Source organism: Micropterus salmoides, unplaced genomic scaffold, assembly GCF_014851395.1.
Source record: "Micropterus salmoides isolate LMB-PRFRI ecotype aquatic unplaced genomic scaffold, ASM1485139v1 Ms_hic_scaffold_13, whole genome shotgun sequence".
Classification (NCBI taxonomy): Eukaryota; Metazoa; Chordata; class Actinopteri; order Centrarchiformes; family Centrarchidae; genus Micropterus; species Micropterus salmoides.
The window spans coordinates 6815418-6836946 of record NW_024040374.1 but is presented as its reverse complement, the minus strand read 5'-3'; the positions used below and the strand labels follow the sequence as shown (position 1 = coordinate 6836946).

At 39.5% G+C, this 21529-nt stretch overlaps 1 protein-coding gene across 1 annotated transcript in view; it reads right to left on the bottom strand.

The window, feature by feature from the left end:
* Positions 1 to 21529, bottom strand: part of LOC119900370 (glypican-1-like) — a 45278-nt gene continuing 23749 nt past the window's right edge. The window contains exons 2-10 of the mRNA XM_038715244.1: positions 12980 to 13138; positions 11336 to 11553; positions 9263 to 9436; positions 7277 to 7442; positions 5833 to 5963; positions 4914 to 5051; positions 4265 to 4395; positions 1908 to 2083; positions 1 to 1582 (exon numbers count right to left, since the gene is read on the bottom strand). Coding sequence (XP_038571172.1) covers positions 1401 to 1582; positions 1908 to 2083; positions 4265 to 4395; positions 4914 to 5051; positions 5833 to 5963; positions 7277 to 7442; positions 9263 to 9436; positions 11336 to 11553; positions 12980 to 13138 — 1475 coding nt within the window. The 3' untranslated portion in view covers positions 1 to 1400. The remainder of the gene's footprint in view (positions 1583 to 1907; positions 2084 to 4264; positions 4396 to 4913; positions 5052 to 5832; positions 5964 to 7276; positions 7443 to 9262; positions 9437 to 11335; positions 11554 to 12979; positions 13139 to 21529) is intronic.

Genomic DNA, 21529 nt, shown 5'->3' with positions numbered 1-21529 from the left:
TCACTGCTACAATCAAATTGAGTTTAATAAATGAAATGTGTGATTAAATACATTGATGGATGAAAATCAGCTTAATACACAACCCCAGTGTGTGTCAGTGTGTGTATCTGCAAGAGACATTTGTGAATCAGGAGTCCCATATGTACCAGTATAATAGTGTTGACTGAAAGAAAGGCATGCCGAGTAAATGATTTGTCACTGATGTTGTCAATATTCTGCAAATATCCTGTACTGTATGTACAAAAAAGAGAACATTTAAGGAAGTGAACTGAATACCATTGTTTTCTTTTAACATTGTGCAGTTACAAAACTTGCTGAAAGAGTTGTCAAAATGTTCAACGTAGTTGGGGCAATGTCTGCTTTAAAAAATCATTTAAAAAACAGTGAAATAAGTGCTTTGGTTTTACCTATTATCAGCTGCTGTGTTGATTCTTGACTTCATTTGAGTCACTCACTTAATGCAGGTATGCGTTCAACAAGTCTTCCCCAGAAGTGTCAAAATAATTGTGTAGTTTTCTGTCTTCATTGCAGGAAGAAACAGGACTTAAGGAAACTGCTTGTCTGTGCTTTGATGAGACTACTTATTTCTTTACAAAGTTGTTAAAAAAAAGCAGTTGTTTCCTTTTGAAATGGTTGGGTATACAGTGAAGTGAGGTACAATCTTGCAATCAGAACATCTCATACATTTCAAAAGTGTGATCGTTTTTCTGCAATATTTCAAACAAATCCTACTGAATGTATCTGTTTATGCCAACACACACCAACACATCTGGACGACATCACAGATTATGGGGGATTCATTGCCAATATAGTATTACACTGTACATTAATGGCTCAATATGGTGCCAGGTTTTTCGCTAATGTACACAAACATTTACAACTTAAACAATGTTTTTTATGGTAGACGACCTCGACACGAGTTAAAAAAATTGAAATAAAATTAAAAAGTCTTGTTGAATGCACCACATATCAGAGCACTAAACATTTGAGCTCTCCCACCTGCTGACTGGAAACTGGCGCTAAATGGACCTGATAGTGTCAATAAACCACTATCAATATCCCCTTTATTATCTTTATCATCATCAATCATCACTCTCTTCTTCGTCACCTCTTCAGGCTTTTTCCATCGTCATTACAAGAATCCATTGAAACCAGCTCAACAAACTGAATCACACCCAAACTAAGACATATTAAAACCGAGCAAAACATAATGAAGGATATTGTCACTTAAAATCTTTTGCTCCTCTTGATCAAAGAAAATGTTGTCCATTCATTCCCCAAAATGTCTTTTTTGGCAAAGTAAGGTCCCAATCTTCCCCCCCACCAAAACTCTTTTTGTCTGTCCCATGGTTCAGCCCTGCTCTAGACTTCAGAATCTGATTGGAGACAGCGGCAGTCCATCATCGCTGAAGCAGTAGGATGGCCAATGGGAGCAGAAGTAGGAGGCTACAGAGGCTCGTTTGAAACGTGGCTGCGCCTCTGACTCGGTTGTTGTCTGGTGAGTAGGCGTACAATCCTGGTCTGTTCCGGGGACACTGACCACCTACGCACATCCCGCTTCCTGAGCCGCTGATGTCATCACCTTGGGAGGTCATTACAGAGAGACAGAAGACACTTTTAGACTCTATAGGAAATTATTTATTATTTCATTTTTTTAAAAACAGATGAGAAAGAGTTTTGCTTTTCGTGTGAAGAAAGATGAAACCTTCAATTGTGCCTGATAAGCTCCCACTTTTCAGTTTGTAAGTGGTGGAATGATGAATGAATGGATTAATGTTTTAGTTAAGTTTATTAGTCATTAGTAACACACTGTAAGAAACACTAACAGAATGGACAAGGTGTCTCATCTATGAAATACTATCACTGTAATGTACTTCATACAGTACAAATATTAGAAAACGACCCACTTGCATCTTGAAAGTCCACATCATTGCCATCAAGTGCATTTTTCAGCCTGTTGCTCATGATTTTGAGTTGCATGATCTGCTGCCGGATGGTCATGTCTGGCTTTGTGATATCAAGCTCCACTTCTGGGTTGTTGATCTGATTGGCCAAGCCGTCACCCATCACCTCCGGAAGGTACCTGATGAGATGAAGAATGTGGGTCAACATCATTCAGGCAGTTCTGATTTTAAAAAGACAGCTTTACATAAAATATGTGGTTAATGAAATGGTAGTTTTTTGAAGCACAACTCTTTTGGAATATTTTGTTTACTTGAAAATACATGCCTGCACTCACTCAGTAAAAATGTACAGCTGTGTATAATTTTGTAAATCAGATGTAGCATTTTGTGCTGACAACAACTCACACAAGCAAACAAACGCACACACATACTCGTATTTCTGCAGTTGAGGGTACCCTGTAACATTGCTGGAATCACGATGGACAGTTTTAAAAAAAAATTATCAACACTGATGCCGCAGAACCAGAGATGCTGTCTTTTTATTCCATGCATTGTTTACCTTGTCAAAACCTGGCACATCCAGTACCCAGAAGTTCGAATGGAGATACATATGTGTTATGCTAGTAGTGGCTAATGTTGCCTTGAGCCGCTAGCCTGAAGCAGAGATGAGAAGCGGGCTCTGGTAAAATCACTTCTTTCCAACTCCACACCAAGATTTATTTTCATTTTCAAACTTTTAGTCTTCAGCCACAAATGAAGCTGACATAGATGACATCACTTAAAGCAACTTATCAAATTTCATAGAGCTTCCTCTGGAGCCACAAAAGGCTTTATACAACATTTCTCCCCACCATCATATCAATAAGAATATTTATCTCATACATCCCACAATACATTGCTGTCTTTCACTGTTAGTTGATACAAAACTCAACACATATAAATCAGAAATCTTCATAATTAATTTTTATTTGTCTAATTTGTCCCCCATCTCTTTATTGGAAGCACATCAGTTATTGGGCAGTGTAGACAGGAGAAATGATTAAAGCAAGCAAGACCTGAGCTGAACCTGCTACTCCCAAATGTCCCTTTAAGGAAGTGATAAGTAGAGTAGTCTAAATCACTTTCAAAGAATGCCTCAAATTAAGTTTAAAATTCTTTGACCTCACAAATATAGAGTACAAACACACATGCACAATGTGCTTAATGGTGGGATTTAATTTAGGTTCTTATGTAAACTCTATCCTCCAACCCTATATTTCATCTTCCACACCGAGAATTTATTATAGTTGTAATTTTATGTGTGACATTTATTGAGCTCTCAAGAAATCCACAAGATGTCGCTGTAAAGTTTCAAACAGTCCATCACAGTTATAATTCACTCTCTGCCACACCGACACAGACGAATTTCATATTTCCTTAATCTGTCACACACAGTCAGGGATTCATCTATATTTCATGGTCTTTCTCACATTCCGCTCTCTCTCGCTCTCTCTCTCTCAAACACACACACACACACATATATATATATATTTCATGCCTTTTTACTGTCGTACTTCTGAGTGTTCTGCTCAGCATAAATCTCATCAGTTGGCTTTAATCCAACCATTTTAAAGGGTGTGTGTGTGTGTGTGTGTGTGTGTGTGTGTGTGTGTGTGTATGTGTGGAGGGGATCACACAACATGTATACATATCAACATGGCATCAAATTACTCTATAATCCATTTACACATGGATTAAGGAAGACTGAAAGATGTACGTGGGTGTATAACTGTGTGGCCATGAATGCTTATGCTGCAGGATGTCAGTTCATCACACCCTACAATAAATATCCACACAACGCAGTTTTTCAGTTTGCCTGAGAGGAAATCGGTTGTCTTTTGTTATGACACAAATGATACAAATGGCCTTCAACAAGAAGAGAACTGGCGTGTATCATAGCAACTTTAGTTGTCTCTTCTCCCTGCTTTATTCTCTTCACCCAGAAGTCTCTTTTAAGGACTAAAGAAATGTTTCCATGCTGAATAAATAAAACTAATGTTTTTTTTCCAACACTCACAAAGCTCTTCTGAAGAGGACAGAACTGGAAAATGAACAGACTAAATGTGAAAAATACTGTTAAAATACTCCTGAACATGAAACACAGGGAGGTGTTCAGTTGTTTTACAATACAAGCTTTGAAAAGGTAGAGCAAATCATGTTATGTTGATTGCTTAGGTTTAATAAAATCTAGTCAAACCATTATCTAGTCTGGAGAACAGGTAGGCTGGATTTGGCTGGTGCTTAAAGTCACATTCAAACCTAAGTAAGCTTGTGATTGGCCAGTGACAGCCTGTTTTCCTGGAGCAGGTTCTCTTCCTCACCTGGCTTTAGTAATGCCATTCCAGCATTTATCCTGACCACTGCCTCCTGCTGCCAATTTGCTGCAAATTGCCACAGGGAGCTGCACCCAATACTGCCGCATCTCCCTCAGCTTACTGGACAGATCTGACACCTGAGAACAGAGACAATGTTTTTTGTTTTGCATGTCACAGATGAGTCTCAAGTTCCAAGTAACATTTAATACCCTTTCAAAATGTCAACAAATACTAAATACAAAAGAATTATGTAAATTTCACCTTTTTCTAACTTCACAAAGGCACTCAAATGCAACATATACAATAAAAACCCGGGATGTAGACGCCACATAAAAAACAAGTGGCAGCCAGAAATTCAGCTGTTTTCCATGAAATAATAAATAATTATAATAAAAAATTTTCATACAGAAAAAAATAATAACCATTTCCTCTCAATTCACTCTCAACATCTACACCTCAAACACCAAAGAGACATCCTGTACACTTACATCATATAAAATGTAAAATCAGATCAACAATCAGCTGTTATGACTTTTGTGGATAGACCTTCTCACATCCACATTGTTTCCTGTGCCCTTAAAATCATCTCTCCCCATTCAAAGAGTTAGACATATGCAAACATACAGTAGGCTATAAAGTACGTGCATGCACACACCTGCATCTCCAGTCTGAGACTAGCGGTCGGAGAGGGTTTGTACTCTGATGCGGTCAGGGAGCCGCTCTTCTTCTTCTGCTCATGAAGGGTGGGACTTCCTGTTCCTGGTTCACCTGGAGTTCCACACATCTGGTACACCTAAGCATTTACAAACACAACACACGTACTAGATGCTGTGAGCTGTCAAGTTTAACATCAAAAGTCACAGCAGCACTACAAATACCAGGTTAGTCTATATTGTAACCTTTGTGAGAACTAAAAATATCCACTAGAGGTCACCATAGCCGAGTGTTTCAAAATGTGAAGATAGGTGCATGCTGGACTTAAAATAGAGCATGCTGGTTAGAAATTGTTTCCGACTTTCGCTGGCGCTGCAAAACGTCACCATGTCACATGACATTAAAACCTCTTGGGAACAAGGTGGCTGCAGGTGCTTTTTTCCCGACCGCACCACCGGGCTGCTTGTTGCCATGTATGGGTACATGTACATGTTAATATAAACAGACATCAGCTGAGCTTGAAAATAAATTGCACTTAACAAAGTGTAAGAACAAAACAGCTTGGCTTAGAAAACAAGACCAAGACTCATTATAGCTGCACTCACTGCTTGTCCAATAAATGGACATTGATTTGTACAGGATACATCTATAAAATCAATAAAACCTTGTGGTGAGAAGTTGAGCCCATTTTCACTGGAGCACATTGTTGAGCTCTACCTAAGGTATCATCAAGATAAGTGCTCATTAAAAATAAGAATTCTCTCTCTCTGTATTATTTAGCTTATTCCTTGATGAGCAAATTGGACCAACAATCTGCAGAAGAGGTGAAAAGTGCAGGATTGCAGACATAAGCATGAGCTGGCCTCGAACTGCTCCCAGGGAAATTTAGTAAGTGATTAGAAAAAAGTAAGAGGTTTTACTTTTGCTGTGAATGTGTCCATGTTTTCCTGTAGGATGTGAACAGCCTCATAGATTCGAGCCGGGATAGAGGAGAGAACCACATCGAGACTGGGCTCCGTGCTGAAACTAGAGACCACCTGGATCATGGTGTCTGAATGGAGAAAGTAGCAAAAGAGAAGAGAAGGATTTTTTGATAAACGTAGCCAGTTTTTTGGGGGCCAAAAAATTTATTTGCTCCCATGACACTAAATCACAGTTTACCAGTACATAAGGTTTGCGTGATGTGGTAAGTATTAGTATTTAAAATCTATGTGTGTACTTTAAAATTATTGTAAGTAATACTAAAAATAAGCTGCTTCATTCAGTGCATGTTCATTGTTACACAGTAGGAAAAGAATATTCATCACATTGACTTTGAGACTTTCTCAGTCAAATTTAATTGAGGATCACAATTTTTTAAAGATCACGTTATTATTGACATTTATACACACATTTAAAAGCATGTATGGTTATTCCCGCAGTCTTTTCATCTGCTGCTGCATTCTTGTACTCAGTGGACCTCATGCGAGAACATTTCCGTATTCTTAGCCTAAATCTCTCTTTTACAGTAACTGGACAACCTTGTTGTAAATCACTTGTTTCAGCCTGATGAAAGCCAACTGTTCACGAGGAGGTGCACATTCTTGAGATTAACATAATCAACGACCCTGAAATTGCCATATAAGGCTATCTGTTTCACTCTGTGTGTGGACAAGTTTCATTCATAAACATGTTACCAAAGAGTGAGAATACGCTTTCAGAAATCAATATTGCAGTATCAGTATAGTGTGGTATAATACAGCTGTCAGCAACAATCCATCAGAGTAGTGCTGTATTGTAACAGACATAAAGAGGGAATGATTTAGATTACATTAAGTAAGACACTAAATAACGTATTTCTAAGCAAAGCAGTTCATAACTATTATCAGAGGTGGTCTTGTGACAGTCGCAGAGATATTGGACAGGATGATATTATAGCCTTGGTGGGTTATTTTACATTGTCAGGTGCAACAGAGGATCATACTGGACAGCAACTTGCATAAAACCCCTCAGGCAGCTGTTGAGTGAGAACTACTGTTCTGCTAAAATATGCAAACAAGATCATGAAATCTATAATAATGTGGGCAAGCCATGATGATAATGATAAGGTGAAAGGAATATTCTTATCGCATTAAGTTTGTCTTAGCTATATTTTATTTTAGTTAATTTTGGAATTATATTTAAACTGTAAAATCCATCAGATTCAGCCATTATTATTTCAGGTCAAATGCGTGTTTTTCCCTTATGGAGAATCAATCAAATCATCAGAATTATCAAATCTGTTCGCATGAGCGGTCTATTCCAGCGATCGGTTCATCCATTAATGAGAACATCTGGATTATCTGTAGCTTTACTCTACAATGTCTTATGTGTCCTGAATATTACCTATAAGGTTCTGCCACTCTGGGTCCAGGTCAGCTTGGTTGGCCAGGCAGCCCTTCATGACGTTGGAACAGTAGTTGGAGCAGGGTTTGACGGAGGCCATGCCGCGACAGTGTGGGCAGTAAACCAGCTTCATCAGGGCCTTCATACACTCTGGACTTAGAGAAACCTGGGGAGGTTTAATACGACAGTCATCACCACAAACCTTGGAGCCAGTAGTGAAAAAAGTATATTCATATAGAGAGTCCTGTTTCTTCCTTTCACTCTTGATTGCACTGTGGTATCAAAACATTTCCCAGGGAATTTACTCCATGATGGCCATGTAAAACACAATACAAATAGCCCAAGCAAAAAAGAACAGTAGAGGGCAGTATTGCAACATTACAGGGAACACAACCTGAACAATAAAGCAATGATGGCCCTCTTTGTCTGTCTTTATACAGTACATGGTTTCTGTTACACTGTCAGCTTCTGAGTATGTACGCAAGTCATGAAAGGTGTCCAGTTCCACAGTGGAGTTATTTTACCACTACCCCTGCTCTGATGTGATGTAGGGTCACTCAAAACCAAAAGCAACTCAAAAGACGATGGCAGGTAGTTAAGGTACCTCAGCAGTATGTTTGCAAGATTCAAGTTTAAATGTAATATGATGAATGTGATTTGATTATGTCATCATGCAAAAATTTCGTCACAGATGATTTTCAGTTGTATTGTGTACAGTTTTAGATATTTGGATGCAATTTCCTACTGGCCTTCACACATTTATTTCTATGCAGTATGAAAGTCAGTCCACACACTCATGAAAGTTTCTTGAGTTGTATAATCCATCACTGTCAACATCAAGTCCGCATTAATTCGTGTCAGTGCTACCTTATTGTTGTGTAATAATGTGGTTTAGGTGCTGACGGATTTAAAAAGTCTGCACTCGTAACGATATTCTACCTTTGCCAAAAACTGATGCAGACATGAGATTCACTGTGATAGATTACACAACTCAAGTTAGTTTTGAGAATGCGCTCTGATTATTACATCCTATGGAAATGAGGAGAAATTTATGGAGGCCTGTAACTAAGGAACTATACAATACAATTTCTAAAACACAGCAGAATCTTGTGCAAATTGAATAGCTGTGAACTGAATACTGTGAATATGTGAGTTGTGGAAAATAGGTTAAAACACAAACAATCACTGGTATGGTCCTTTTAAATTGCAGAATTGAGATGAAGCTATGCAGTAAAATCTAGCATTTTTACTAGGGCATAAATAAAGAAAGAATGGTGGTCAAACATTAACAATAGCCTTTTCACAGCAAAACACATAGAAGAAACAATCACACAGTCACATCAGACACAGACACTTTGAATGCTGGGAAAAATTGCATCGAGAGCTGAAAAAACATCATCACACCCATAATTTGACAAGAGCGTTTTCATCCCTCTAAATAAGAGCTTTGTTCTGATGGCAAGTCTGACACTTCATTTTTGATGATCTTTGTGCTTTCCAATTTTTAGGGTGGAGATATTTTCTCCGACAGTTAGGGTGTGACGACCATGCATCCATCATATCTGCTTTCCTGGGACACAGCCCAGCAGGTCTTAGTCTCACACACACACACACCAAATCATCCTGCCTCTCTCTCTGCCTCACGGTGTCTCTCCCTACGTCTCATGTAAACACACACACACACACACACACACACCAAATCATGCCTCTCTCTCTGCCTCACGGTGTCTCTCCCTACGTCTCATGTAAACACACACACACACACACACACACACACACACACACACACCAAATCATCCTGCTCTCTCTCTGCCTCACGGTGTCTCTCCCTACGTCTCATGTACACACACACACACAAACACACACACACACACACACACACCAAATCATCCTGTCTCTCTCTCTGCCTCACGGTGTCTCTCCCTACGTCTCATGTACACACACACATACACGCACGCACACACACAGACTCACACTCACACTCACCTGTGAGACCTTCCTGACCACCTCTCCACTGACTATCAGCCCCTGGACAAACGATCTGGCTGTGACAAAAGCTCGGATCACCTTCGCCTTCATGTCCCGGGGGACATCTCCAAATGGCCGCAGCGTCTCCTGTTGCTTAGCAACACATTCAAGGTAGTCATCTGACATGTTGACCTGCCAGACAGAGGTGACGGGGGAAAAATGCAGAAGTATGTTGTTATCTTTTGGGCCAGTTTTGCATATTAGATAGCATGCGGTATATATCTGACAGTAAAGGGAGGGGGGGGGGGGTTTGTAGATTGACTTTCTGCGTTTCCAAGAGCTCTGACTCAGAAGCTGCACTCCATCGATGAAGATTATGCTGAAGTTGTGGCCATTTTCTTTAAAAATCATGACATAGTTGTTATCAAACAAATGGATATTATACCACGTAGACTTCTCCTGGTCAGTTATTTTTATTTATTATTATTATTTTAATAAATAGATTATTAATGTCTCTACTGCACATGAGAAAACAAGGGACATGCAGTTACTCAGTGATTATTTAGTAGTTAAAAGTGTCCTGTGTGGTTGAATGAAAAAAAATGTTAAATGCCTGAGTAATGTTGACTTATTGCAGTTTTTCTCAATTGCTTAAACACTATAACCAGGCTTTTGAACTAAAATTTCAAAACCATAACTCCATCTTTCAAAAAGCACACCCATTTCCCTAAACTCTACACACAAATCCCTTCATTTCTCATTGCCTACACCATTGAGAAAACACTAACATTCAATATTGTTCACTCAATCAGCATAGGTTGAGCTCAATTAGCACGCAACTAAGGAGAAGGCGGAAGATGAGGAGGAGGAGGAAGAGCAGTGTGGAGAGAAGTAAGAGGTGAAGGAAGAAGAACAGTAGGAGTTGGAGGAGGAGATGGGATAGGAGTAAGATGAGGAGTAGGAGGAGGCGGACAAGGAGGAGGGCAGAGGACGGAGGAGGAGGAGAAGAAGGTTGAGGAGGTAGAGGGAAGAGGAGTAGGGAGGAGGAGGAGGGAAACAGAGGAGTAGGGAGAGGAGGAGGTGGAGAACAAAAATGATGGGATGCTGGGGCAGAATAATTTGTTGTTTGGTGTGTTGAACTATATAGCACACTAAGAAATAAAAAATGTGCAAATGTTTACATTTGTTATTTCTTTTGCTGTGTTCATCATGTGAAAAGGTTTTTGAGGGGGGGAACCACAAGCAACATTACTACTAACCAGTTTTTGTAGTATTGTTTTGAATTTCTCTCACCAGTGTGTAAAACTGTGTTGTAGTGAGTGTGTTTTTGAGGGCTTGTGTGTTATGTCTGAGGGCAAAGTTTGGTTTTTCAGCAAGATTGAATGGTTTTGAGTGGAGAGCTTCATTTTGACCTGAAATTAGGATGTTAGGGGGAACTGGGTGAGAAGTTGTGAATTTTTGTTTAGAGTTTCAAGAAAAATAGGCATAATTTCAAGAAATAGTCAAGAAAAAAAAAGTACAATTGAAAGAGATCATGTAGCAAAGGTACCAGGCCAGACTCAAGTCCAGGACATTGTGATTAAATGAACAGCCTCTTAAACCACAGGGCACCTGGGAGAAGTATGTAATTAAGAGAGATTTAAAAATGCTTCTTCTCTATATCGGCAGAACACAATCATCGCATGGTTATGCAATTTGTCACTATATGTGTAATAATAGATGAAAAACAATGCTGTAAAAGTGATGTATCTAAAAATGTAAATTTCATTGGCTTTTCACATTGTGCAAATGTTAACACATTCTCTTTATGAGCCAGAAGAAACAGGAGCTGAAGAAGAGTAAGTTCAGCTAGCAGCTGAACGGATCAAGAGAACTAGTTCACAAAATCCTTCACTGGTTTCGATTCAAATTCAAGTATTCCATTCAAATTACATTTTGTATAATTCACATGATTGTTATTGGGGTATTATTAAACAATAAACACATTAAAAATCCCACCTTTTTAATTCATAACATTGCTCGTTTCATCATTCTGTACTCCAGTCTCAAATTCAAAAATTGTGGCCTTCTAGTTGAACTTTCTTTACTCACATCGGTTGGAGTGGAGATTTTAAAGGTGCGCTCCAAGAGGCGGGACCAGAACTCAGACAGGGTCTCGTCCAGGTTTAGAGCAGAGCCTCGGTAGTACTGCCGCAAGTCGGTGTAGAGATCCCCATAGAGACGAGTGTTCTGGGAATACAGAGGGCCGAGTGGAGACAGCACCTCTTGGAGAGAGCGCTCAGAATTACCGTGCAGCTCAGTGAAAAAGGCTGGAGGAGGAGAAGCGAGACAAGGGGAGACAATAGACAAAGAAAAGATAGGAGAAGAAGAGTTGACAAGCAGAGAAGGAAAAGGAGGACAAGAGAAGAAAACAACAATGACCGAGATGAGCTGAGTTCTACATCTTTTGGTAAATGATGACAACTTTAATTAGGAAGGCTGAATGGAAACTGCAATATTTGATAATACTTAAAGCAACAATATATATATATTTTTATGTGATTTAGTGAAGATTGTCCACAACAAGCTGAACATCTACACAATTGTAACATATCATGGTCTTGTAAAGTTGATTTAGCTAATGTAAGTAGTTTTATAGAAAAAGTATCCAGTTGATAGCAATAACATGTTTATGGTGAAGAATGAATGAATAAGGAATTAGTTTGTTTCCTCGGGCCAATCCATCCGGACAGTTACATGTCTGCCCATCGTGATCGCCCAAAAATTTATTTTTAAAGGTTTCTTTGAAATTGTCTTTGCAGCCAGATGGATCCGAAGTGATAGAAAGCTCAAACAGAAAGAATAAGGAGTCAGCTAGCTGTTTCTGCAGTATACTGGTCTGGGCTTTTCCCTTGTGCTTCAAGGCTCTGGACCAGTGCCAGCCTGTTCAAACCAAAACCAGATGGGCGGTCACATTACTGCTACTGAGGTGGCCTGCTGCCTTGAGACTAATAATACTGTCCGCCTCCTCCTCCTCTGACTAGTCCTCCTACTGCTCTCTGTTTCTCTTCATTCTTTTTTCTGTCTTCTATGTTCCATTTTTACTTTGACTCACTGTACTATGACACATTTCTCACTGCTGCTTTGTCTATCTCCCTTTAGTTAACGGTGGCACAGTCTTTCTTTCTTTTCCTCCTCTCTCTCCCTCTCTTTCTCTGATGTGCAGTGATCTGCGGACTCAACTCCTCAGTGGGTCAACTGCTCATTAGCTGAACCAGCCACTGCCCCAGGGGACACCCCTCTCTTTGTGTGTATGTGTGTGAACGTATGCAAGTGTGTGTGGGAGTGCGCGTTTGTGTGTGTGTGTGTGTGTGCCCCTTTCAGATCAGGGGATCGGCTTATCACGTTTCATTGTGTCTGGCTGACTCTGCTCTCATTATAACACCCAGTCAGGGGTCCCCTTGACGCACAGGACACAAACACATCCTGTCTCACACACACACACACAACACACACACACACACACACACCACACACACACACACTCATACACACACACACCATCACTAGTAAAGCTGCAGTATTGAGCACTGAGCACAGTCAGAGCTTGCCCCAAACAACAATTCACAAATACACAACATATAAATGTCACTCTCTCCTGGGCCTACGGCTGAAGATTTGGTATTTAGCTTAACCAGTAATGAGTGCCTATCCTGCAAACACACACACACACACGCACACGCACATCCTACTTACTGTCAAAGCTCCTGTGGAGAGCATTGAAGGCAGCCTGCAGCGACCTGCCGGCCTCTCTGATCAGTCCCTCTGTCTCGCGGGAGCTCAGACCGCCAAGGTTCTCCTCCATGGTACTTGTACAACAGGTTGGACCCTGAGGACACACCCTCAGATGTTCACCTGGCAATGTGGGGAAGACACAGACTTATGAATTTAAATTTTTATTTGTATTATTTAATTAATTTACTTTAATAATTGAACATGTCAGCTATTTAACATGTGCATTTACAACCAAACCAAGCTAGCCAGGCTTAAATAACTAGTAGTTAAAGACAAAGTAATTATACAAGTGTATAGTTTATAGTAATAGTAACACTTGCGGCATGTCTCTATTGCAATGGCTGTCGCTCCACCACTTTGGTCCAGACTGAAATAACAGCTATTGGATGCATTGCCATGAAATTTAGTACAGACATTAATGGTTCCCAGAGGATCAATCCTACTGACTTTGGCGATCCTGTGACTTTTTGTCTAATGCCATCGTGGGTTTGACAGTTTTTTTACTGTTTTTGAGAGAATTGTCAATTGTTATTGGATCGATTGTCATGAAATTTTGTTCAGACATCTATGTCTCCCTCAGGATATTTGTAATAACTTAGCTGATTCCATGACTTTTTAATCAAACACACCATCATCAGGTTAACGTTTTAAGTCGTCCAATACTTGGGTTTATGACTAAATACCATCTAAACGGCCGACATTCCCATCAGCCTCAGCTGTACTTTTTTTGTAATAATTAGCAAATGTTAGAATGCTAACATGCCAAACTAAGATGGTTACACAAAACATTATATCTGCATTAGCATGCTAGCGTGCTCACATTAGTCTTGAGCTCAAAGCACTGCCGTGCCTATAAGATGCACTATATGACAATGGGAAACATCTTTCACTTTAATCTTCCCAACATTAAGAAATATTTGTCAGCATAAATATATGTATTTTATATATGTATGTATTTTAGACATATGACAGAAAATAATTGAAATGGTATTAGAAAGTGAAAATTTAAACAGCCTCTTGACCAGTAGTTCCAAATATTTTGGCTTGTGACCCCTTAAAAAGAAATGTCTGCAGTCCTAAACATTACACTGAAAATAATTTAAACGTCTAAAATTTCACAGTAATTCACAAAGATAAAAATTAGTTGAAAGTATCAAAACATTAAAAAACTGTCTGTAGCAGAAACATGTATTATTGTGCTTTCCTATATCAGTAAACATCTTGTGACCCCTGAGCTTTGTGGTTCCTGACTGCCAGGTTGGGAACAAGTCCTTCACAGCGACAGTGTAATTCTTTAATTGATCTGAAAGCTTGAAATTCCCCAAAACTGGAGTAATGAAGTTTTTGTTTGACAAAACAGTACGAAACATTACCAATGGTCAAGCAATCTGACACTTACATCTTAAACCATCAATAATTTAAAACCTTGAAAGGAACCAGTCTAGTCAATAAGGCTACTTTAACTATTAATGCTAGTGTATAATGTTCAGCTAATTATTGTTTACCTTTCCTAAATCACAATTGAAATGCTAGACTGGAGTGATTTTCCAATGTGGTTCTGCTACTTTTGTTTAGGTAAAGGATTTGAGTACCTCTCACACCACTGCATATATAATTTATTGTGCTCTTGGAATCCTTTTTTATTACTGACCAGACATGCACTCTGTACAGTATACTTTATACAGCCTCCTTTATTTATATGTAGCAACCAGGTGTTTGTTTTTTTTTCTTCGCGCACTTACACTATATGTTCTGTAGCTATATGTTAGTGAGTCTGTGCATTTGTTTTTGGACAGTATTTAGGTACACTGAGAGTCACTGACAACCAGATTGAGATCAGTGTATTCCTTTTCATTGCATTAATAAATTTAATTTTGATTCTGCACTAAAGCTAGTTGAAATTTTATTGCATGTCACTGGTTTGATTCCAGACAGTGAAGGAAGTATTGAGAGTAGCAATACCGTTGTATAAAAATACCCCATTACAAGGAAAAGTCATGCATTCAAATTTTCACTGAAGTAAAACTACAGGAGTACTTGCAAAATGGCCACAATTCTAAGTGTTATATTTATTATTCATAGATTATTGGAATAATAGTGGTGATGCAATAACATGTAAGAAGTATTTCAATGTTGTCAAGATTGAGCTTATTTTAACAACTTTTTATAATGTTGGGTAGTTTTTCTAATACATTATATTTTATAATGTTACTTTTGTTTCATATTATCAGCTTTTACATGTGTAGTTATGTGTCAGCTTACAGGACAAACCGTTTATTTCCGACCGTCTTCCCCAAAGTACAGCTGTATAGGTTGTCTATGCAAGCAGCTTATTACGATTATATATTATTACTGTAGGGCAGTGACCTCTAGTGACTGTAGTAATTATGATGGTAGTAAAACAGGAATTCAATTATGGTATTAACTAGTATCGACAAAGTCAGTGTATATGTCGTTTTTGGCGTTGTATGGCAAATTACCTATTGTGTTGTTTAGGTATGAGGACATGTTGGTTTGTTCAAACAGAAGTACAACACAGAAACTCTGCTGTGATCAATGCTGAAAATACTAAAATTGGTATTTACTGACTCTTCCTCCCTCTAGCCAATAACTAAACCCTGATCATGACAGACCCAATCTAAACTTGTTTTTTCCTATTCTTATGGGGATACTCCCACAGGGCAGAGCAAAAATAAAGATCTTTTCCCCGCACACATACATATAGACATACTTGTATACACACACACATGCACACACATACACATACACATACACATACACATTGAGCTTGCTAGACAGCCAAGAAAGCAGTCTGCAGCATCCGTCTCTAGACAGTGTGTGCGCGTGTGTGTGTGTGTGTGTGTGTGTGTGTGTGTGTGTCTACGTCTGGGAAGGTTAAGGGTGAGTAAGTACCCCACAGCTGTGCTGCTCTCACTGCTGGCTTTCTTCTTAACAGGTCCTGGGTTGGTGTGTATGCTAGTGTGTGTGTATGGGTGTGTGTGTGTGTGTGTGTGTGTGTGTGTGTGTGTGTGTGTGTGTGTGTGGGTTGGGGGGCAGAATTTGTCCACCAGGGTAAGTGGAGCAGAAGAGGAGACGCCTTCATCATCACTCCACCATGAATCTTTCATTGGCACTGGCTGGTGTGTGTGTGTGTGTGTGTGTGTGTGTGTGTGTGTGTGTGTGTTTATATGTGAGAGAGACAGAGAAGTTGGTAGCCATAATACAGGAAATTGCACCACCTTCCTTCTTTTCTCAAATCCTTTTTGGGATGTTTTAAGATGTTTTTTTGCTTTATGACAAATGCAAGAGGGAACAAGGAAAAGTGGAATATAAGTCTGAAGCTGAAGTTGAACTCTCATGCACACACTCATTCGACAGATCGACCAGGACACTCATTTAATATTCTCACTTCTTCAGTAGTCCTCAAGTGTCAAGTGCAAGTAAGTCAGTCTGAGATGAGATGCTTCACTCCTCTGAAGCCAAACACCATCAAACTAAATCACTATGAGCTAATCACACCTGTTTTTTTTACTGAGCTCATTGTTCAAAGTTGGAAAAAGCTTTTCAAAACTTAACTGCTCCTCACACTTTAGCTGTGAATTTTCACACAACTCACACAATCCTGTCAATCTTGTTTTCAGAGATAACTACTACGTCACCTCTGTGTTTATCAGTGACTGATGATGTTCCTCATCTGAGGAAAGTCTTTTGTTTTTAAAATATGCTATTGAAAATGACAAGCAGCAGCTGAACAAACTCATAATCAATTAAAATAGCAATACAATAATTACAATGATCAAAAACATTTGTCACTAGCAATGTTTTAAGTTGAACTAAAAATTCATCAGTCTATAGTTCATTGGTGTTTGTTTTATTTTGTTTACGTACTGTATTTGGTCAAAAAATGTAATTACCAAAAATACCTGTATGTATGATAGCACTCAATTTTGGTACCGACTGACAAAGTTAGTGCTGTTATTATGATGTGTAGAGGTGGAGGGAAATATCGATTCACATAAGACATCTAGACAAGGTAGGACCTGACTCAAGGCCCAATAAATTATTACAGTAATGTGATTACAGTATTTCAGAATTGCTAAAACACTAAACCCCATTTTCTGACCCCAATGCTCAGTGGCCTAAACCCATTTGTCTAATCAGTCACTCTGTAGGCAAAATCTTAAACAAGTTCAGGTAGTTAAGACACTGTTTGAAAATCTCATCCACTCTTTTTGCAAAAATCTAAACACATTCTCACTCACTAAAACACATTTTGCACTGTGATGCACTTGTGTTGCAAAATGGTAAATACATGCTGCAAAAGTTAAACACAACTACAACACAGCTGTCATCGTTTACACACAACAACTCAAAATTGTCCACACTTGTTTCTAATGATGTGATCAAATCAGTTGTCTAGAATATAAGCCAGTTCGGAGAACACAGGTGGCCCAGGTACGTTGAATGTTGATACCAACAATGGATGGAAACAATGTGAGAGGCAGAGGAGGAACAGTTCGTGTAAGAGGTGGTGGACAAGTAGGAAGAGTACGAGGACAACAAAGAGCAAGACCAAGAATAGTAATTTCAGATCAAATTCAGGCAACTGTGATAGACCATGTTCTTGTTCATGGAATGACAATGAGGGAAGCAGGACAAAGAGTACAACCCAATTTGAGCAGATTCTCTGTGGCCACCATAATCAGGACATTCAGAGAAGAGAACAGGTGAATTTTTTTCTAATTTATGCGACTGAAAGTTTACTGTATACATTTGATACAGTACATCACTTTGTCAATAGAAAGAGGACTGGGGAAAAAAGAAACAAAGATTTCCAATACATTTTACATATGAATGTGATGTCCATTACTATTGTTACTGTATGTATACATTTGTAAGTGCATTTTCCCTTTTGTAGAATTGCAAGACTACTAAATGAGGGTGGAAGACTCCTTTGTTCTCCCAACAGCAAGAGGCTCTCATTGTTGATATGGTCCGTCAAAACATTTTTGTAGATGAAGCAGGGTTCAATCTGGCAAAGAGGAGAAGGAGAGGCTGGAACATAATTGGCCAACGTGCCATTGTGGAAGTGTGGTGGCAATGTCACTCTATGTGCAGCCATAAGCAATGGGGGTGTTCTCCACCGTCATGCAACCCTGGGGCCATATAACACTGACCATCATCTTACATTTCAGCTTTCACCGTAGTGTCCAAATATGTGAGTGGTTCAACATCAACCAGCGATTCATGAATGTTTGTCTTCCACCATACAGCCCTTTCCTCAACCCAATAGAAGAGTTTTTCGCTGTGTGGCGATGGAAGGTCTATGACCGTAACCCATACACAAGTGTAAATCTTTTACAGGCAATGGAATTGGCCTGTGGTGACATAGGTGTGGAGTGCTGTCAAGGCTGGATCCGGCACACAAGAGGGTTCTTCTCCCGTTGCCTAGAAAGGGACATTGCATGTGATGTTGACGAAGTCCTCTGGTCGGACCCAGCACAAAGATTGGGATGCTGAGGCAGAATGAGTCTCTCATTGACTTTGATTTTGCAATTGCACAATATTTTGTGTAATATGCTTTTCATTTAGAGTTGTCTTTGTTCTTTGGGTTTACTTTATGCTGAAAATACAGACATTCAATACTGTATTACTTGCAGTACTTACAGTATGCAATATTTGCTGTACTGAGTTGTGAATTATTTACTTTTATTTATGGCAAAATGATTTCCTATATGCAATAAACATTTTTTCTCTGTAACAACATGTCCTGGATGCTGTGTTTTTTGATGTAGTGTCTAATGAATGCTGATGAGTGTTTATATATTGACTGGCTGTGTTTATGTTTTGAAAGCATTGTTTGATTTTGAGCACAGATCAAATGGTTAAAGTGTTTGATTTTGCCAGAAGAGTCAGGGGGTTTGTGAATGTAGTTTAAAGACTGGGTTTTGTGTTTAAAGTTTTGAGAATATGGGTGAAGGTTTCAAGAAATGTGTCTTAGCAATTGTAAAAAACTGTAATCAAATGATCAAAAAATCCAACTGACTTGCTGGGTTGTTAATCCAGCCTCTGTGCTTATTCTTGCAATGCCAGCCCTAAAACCACTGCCATGGAAAACACCTACCCAGAGGTTTGAAGTTTTCCACAAACATGTCAAAGAATGGCTAAGAACAATAAATTTTATTCAGATTTCAGCTAGACTTAAAATAACACATCTAACACATTCTCCACAAAAATTGGAACATTATAACCTAAAAAAGAGAGGAGTGGAGACGTGAGACACAGCAGAGATCTGAGGTATTATTTTATGTCAGTGCCAACATTTTCTTTGATCAGGTCACCTTTCTAACAACATCTTAGAAGGCTTTATAGTCAGGCGGAATAAGGACAGATTCCTCTGCTGGGGTTTAAAACCACAACATCAGTGTTACATATGTGGTCCAGAGACAGCAGTCACCATCTTTGGGGGGCTCATGTGCTAATGTTAGCATTTTGTTGTTGGTTTGCTTACCGAAGCAGGGCGTTTACCACAGACGCATATGCTTTACTGCATTCCTGAGTTGCAGGGTAATGGAAGCAGCTGGCATCCTGCTATAAAATCCTAATTTACTTGGAAAGACAGAAGTGAGCACAGTGGTGACACAATAACACATATACAAAAAGCAAGCTTACAAACATGCTAATACATGCAGACAGATACAGTAAATTAAAAGGCCAGACAGTCCAATATAGCGCACGTTATCTCACGGCATCTGGAAACACAGTAAGTCCTTGCCCTTTGGGCAACCATTTGCACAAAGTGAAAGAGTGAGATTATCAAAATTGTGCGAAGCAATGCCTTGAAGCAAAACAGAGGAACATCAGGAGAGCAGAGGAGAGGAGAGGAGAGGAGAGGAGAGGAGAGGAGAGGAGAGGAGAGGAGAGGAGAGGAGAGGAGAGGAGAGGAGAGGAGAGAACTGAGTCAAATAAAATCATTTTCTATAAGTAATCTGGTTGCTCACACTGTTTGTGCCCTCAAGCATCAGCCTATATTTAGTTAGTTAGTCCACATCCTGAGGGACAAACACACGCAGGTTTGTACTACACTTGTGGGGACCCTCATTGACATAATTCATTCTTTAGTGCCTTAGGCCCAGTTCAGATGAGATAAGCAAGTCGCTAAGAGCATTGCAAGAGGGGGAGAGATAAAGACACAGGAGTTGTGGCCAATTGCAATAGGAAAAAGTAGGAATATAATTTGGTTTTCCAGGATTTTTGTCACCCATCCATTGCCTGCAGAGGTTTGAAAGGTAGTCTGTACGTTTAAATATTTTCTTATTTCCCTTAGCATCACAAGCAACCTTTCAAAGTATGTCCCTCTAACCCTAATGATAAAAGGCCAGAGTGTGCTTAAAACAAACTTGTTCGTACAAAAATGTTTTCCGACCACATCTAAAGGCATACATGTTGTTAGCTGTTCAGAATGGACACGCTTGAAGGGAGTGTGAAAAGCTTGTCATCATACAGAAGGGGGAGATACGATGAATCCTTCAAAAGTGGATAATGACACACACTTTTGGAAAGTTTCTCCTGGAAGGCATTTATAGTGGTGCACTTAGTGGTACACATGAAAGGTGGCAGAAATAGTTTTATGAAGAACGAAAAAGAGTCTCTTGAGGATTTCAAATTGGCATCATTGTGTCACCTTTGCACACCTGGCCATTTGCTGCTGAAGTGGGACTGCTGGTTCGATTGTTGTTGGCTTTGGAACCTTACAAAAAATGTCAGATGCATCTCACCCCCAATAACCTTGTCAGAAAGGTGTGTGTGTGTGTGTGTGTGTGTGTGTGTGTGTGTGTGTGTGTGTGTGTGCATGCGTGTGTGCATGCGTGTGTGTGTGTGTGTCCAACAAGCAGTTCTTGCAGACACCAACCAGTTTTTGAAGAGCATCTCCGGATTTATCTCATTGTTTGCCTCACCAGTACCATTTTGTAGTACTAGGTTAGGTAAAGCTGGCTTTATTCCCCTCCTTCCCATTGGGCTTTACTTGGATGGGAGAGGCTTGAGGCTTGACGTACAGTACACAAGCCTAAACATTGCCCTCTGTGCCCTATTCCAAACTGATATGTGGCATTGGGGAAGCAGGGAGAAACCATTACTTAACCCTCTTTTTCTGACCTTAGTTTAAACCTTCAAAGAGGACCAGAAAAAAGTGTTCTCCCTCTCATGGTCTAAGACAGAATTGGACATCATAAAGATGCAGTAGAATTACAAGAGCACAGAAACACATACACACACACGCACACGCACACGCACTCAAACACAGTTAAATATGCAGAGCTTTAGTTTTATAGGATAAACTCCCTCTGGGCTATCAACAAGAAGTGTGATGGTGTGGGTGTAGTTTTCTCAAGAATGCTTTTTATTTTATTCATACAATTTCAAATGACAAGTTATGAAGAAAAAAATGCTTGCCACCAGAACTCATTAGGGAACTTTACGTCGGTGCTTCCCCTGCTTCTATTTGTAGCA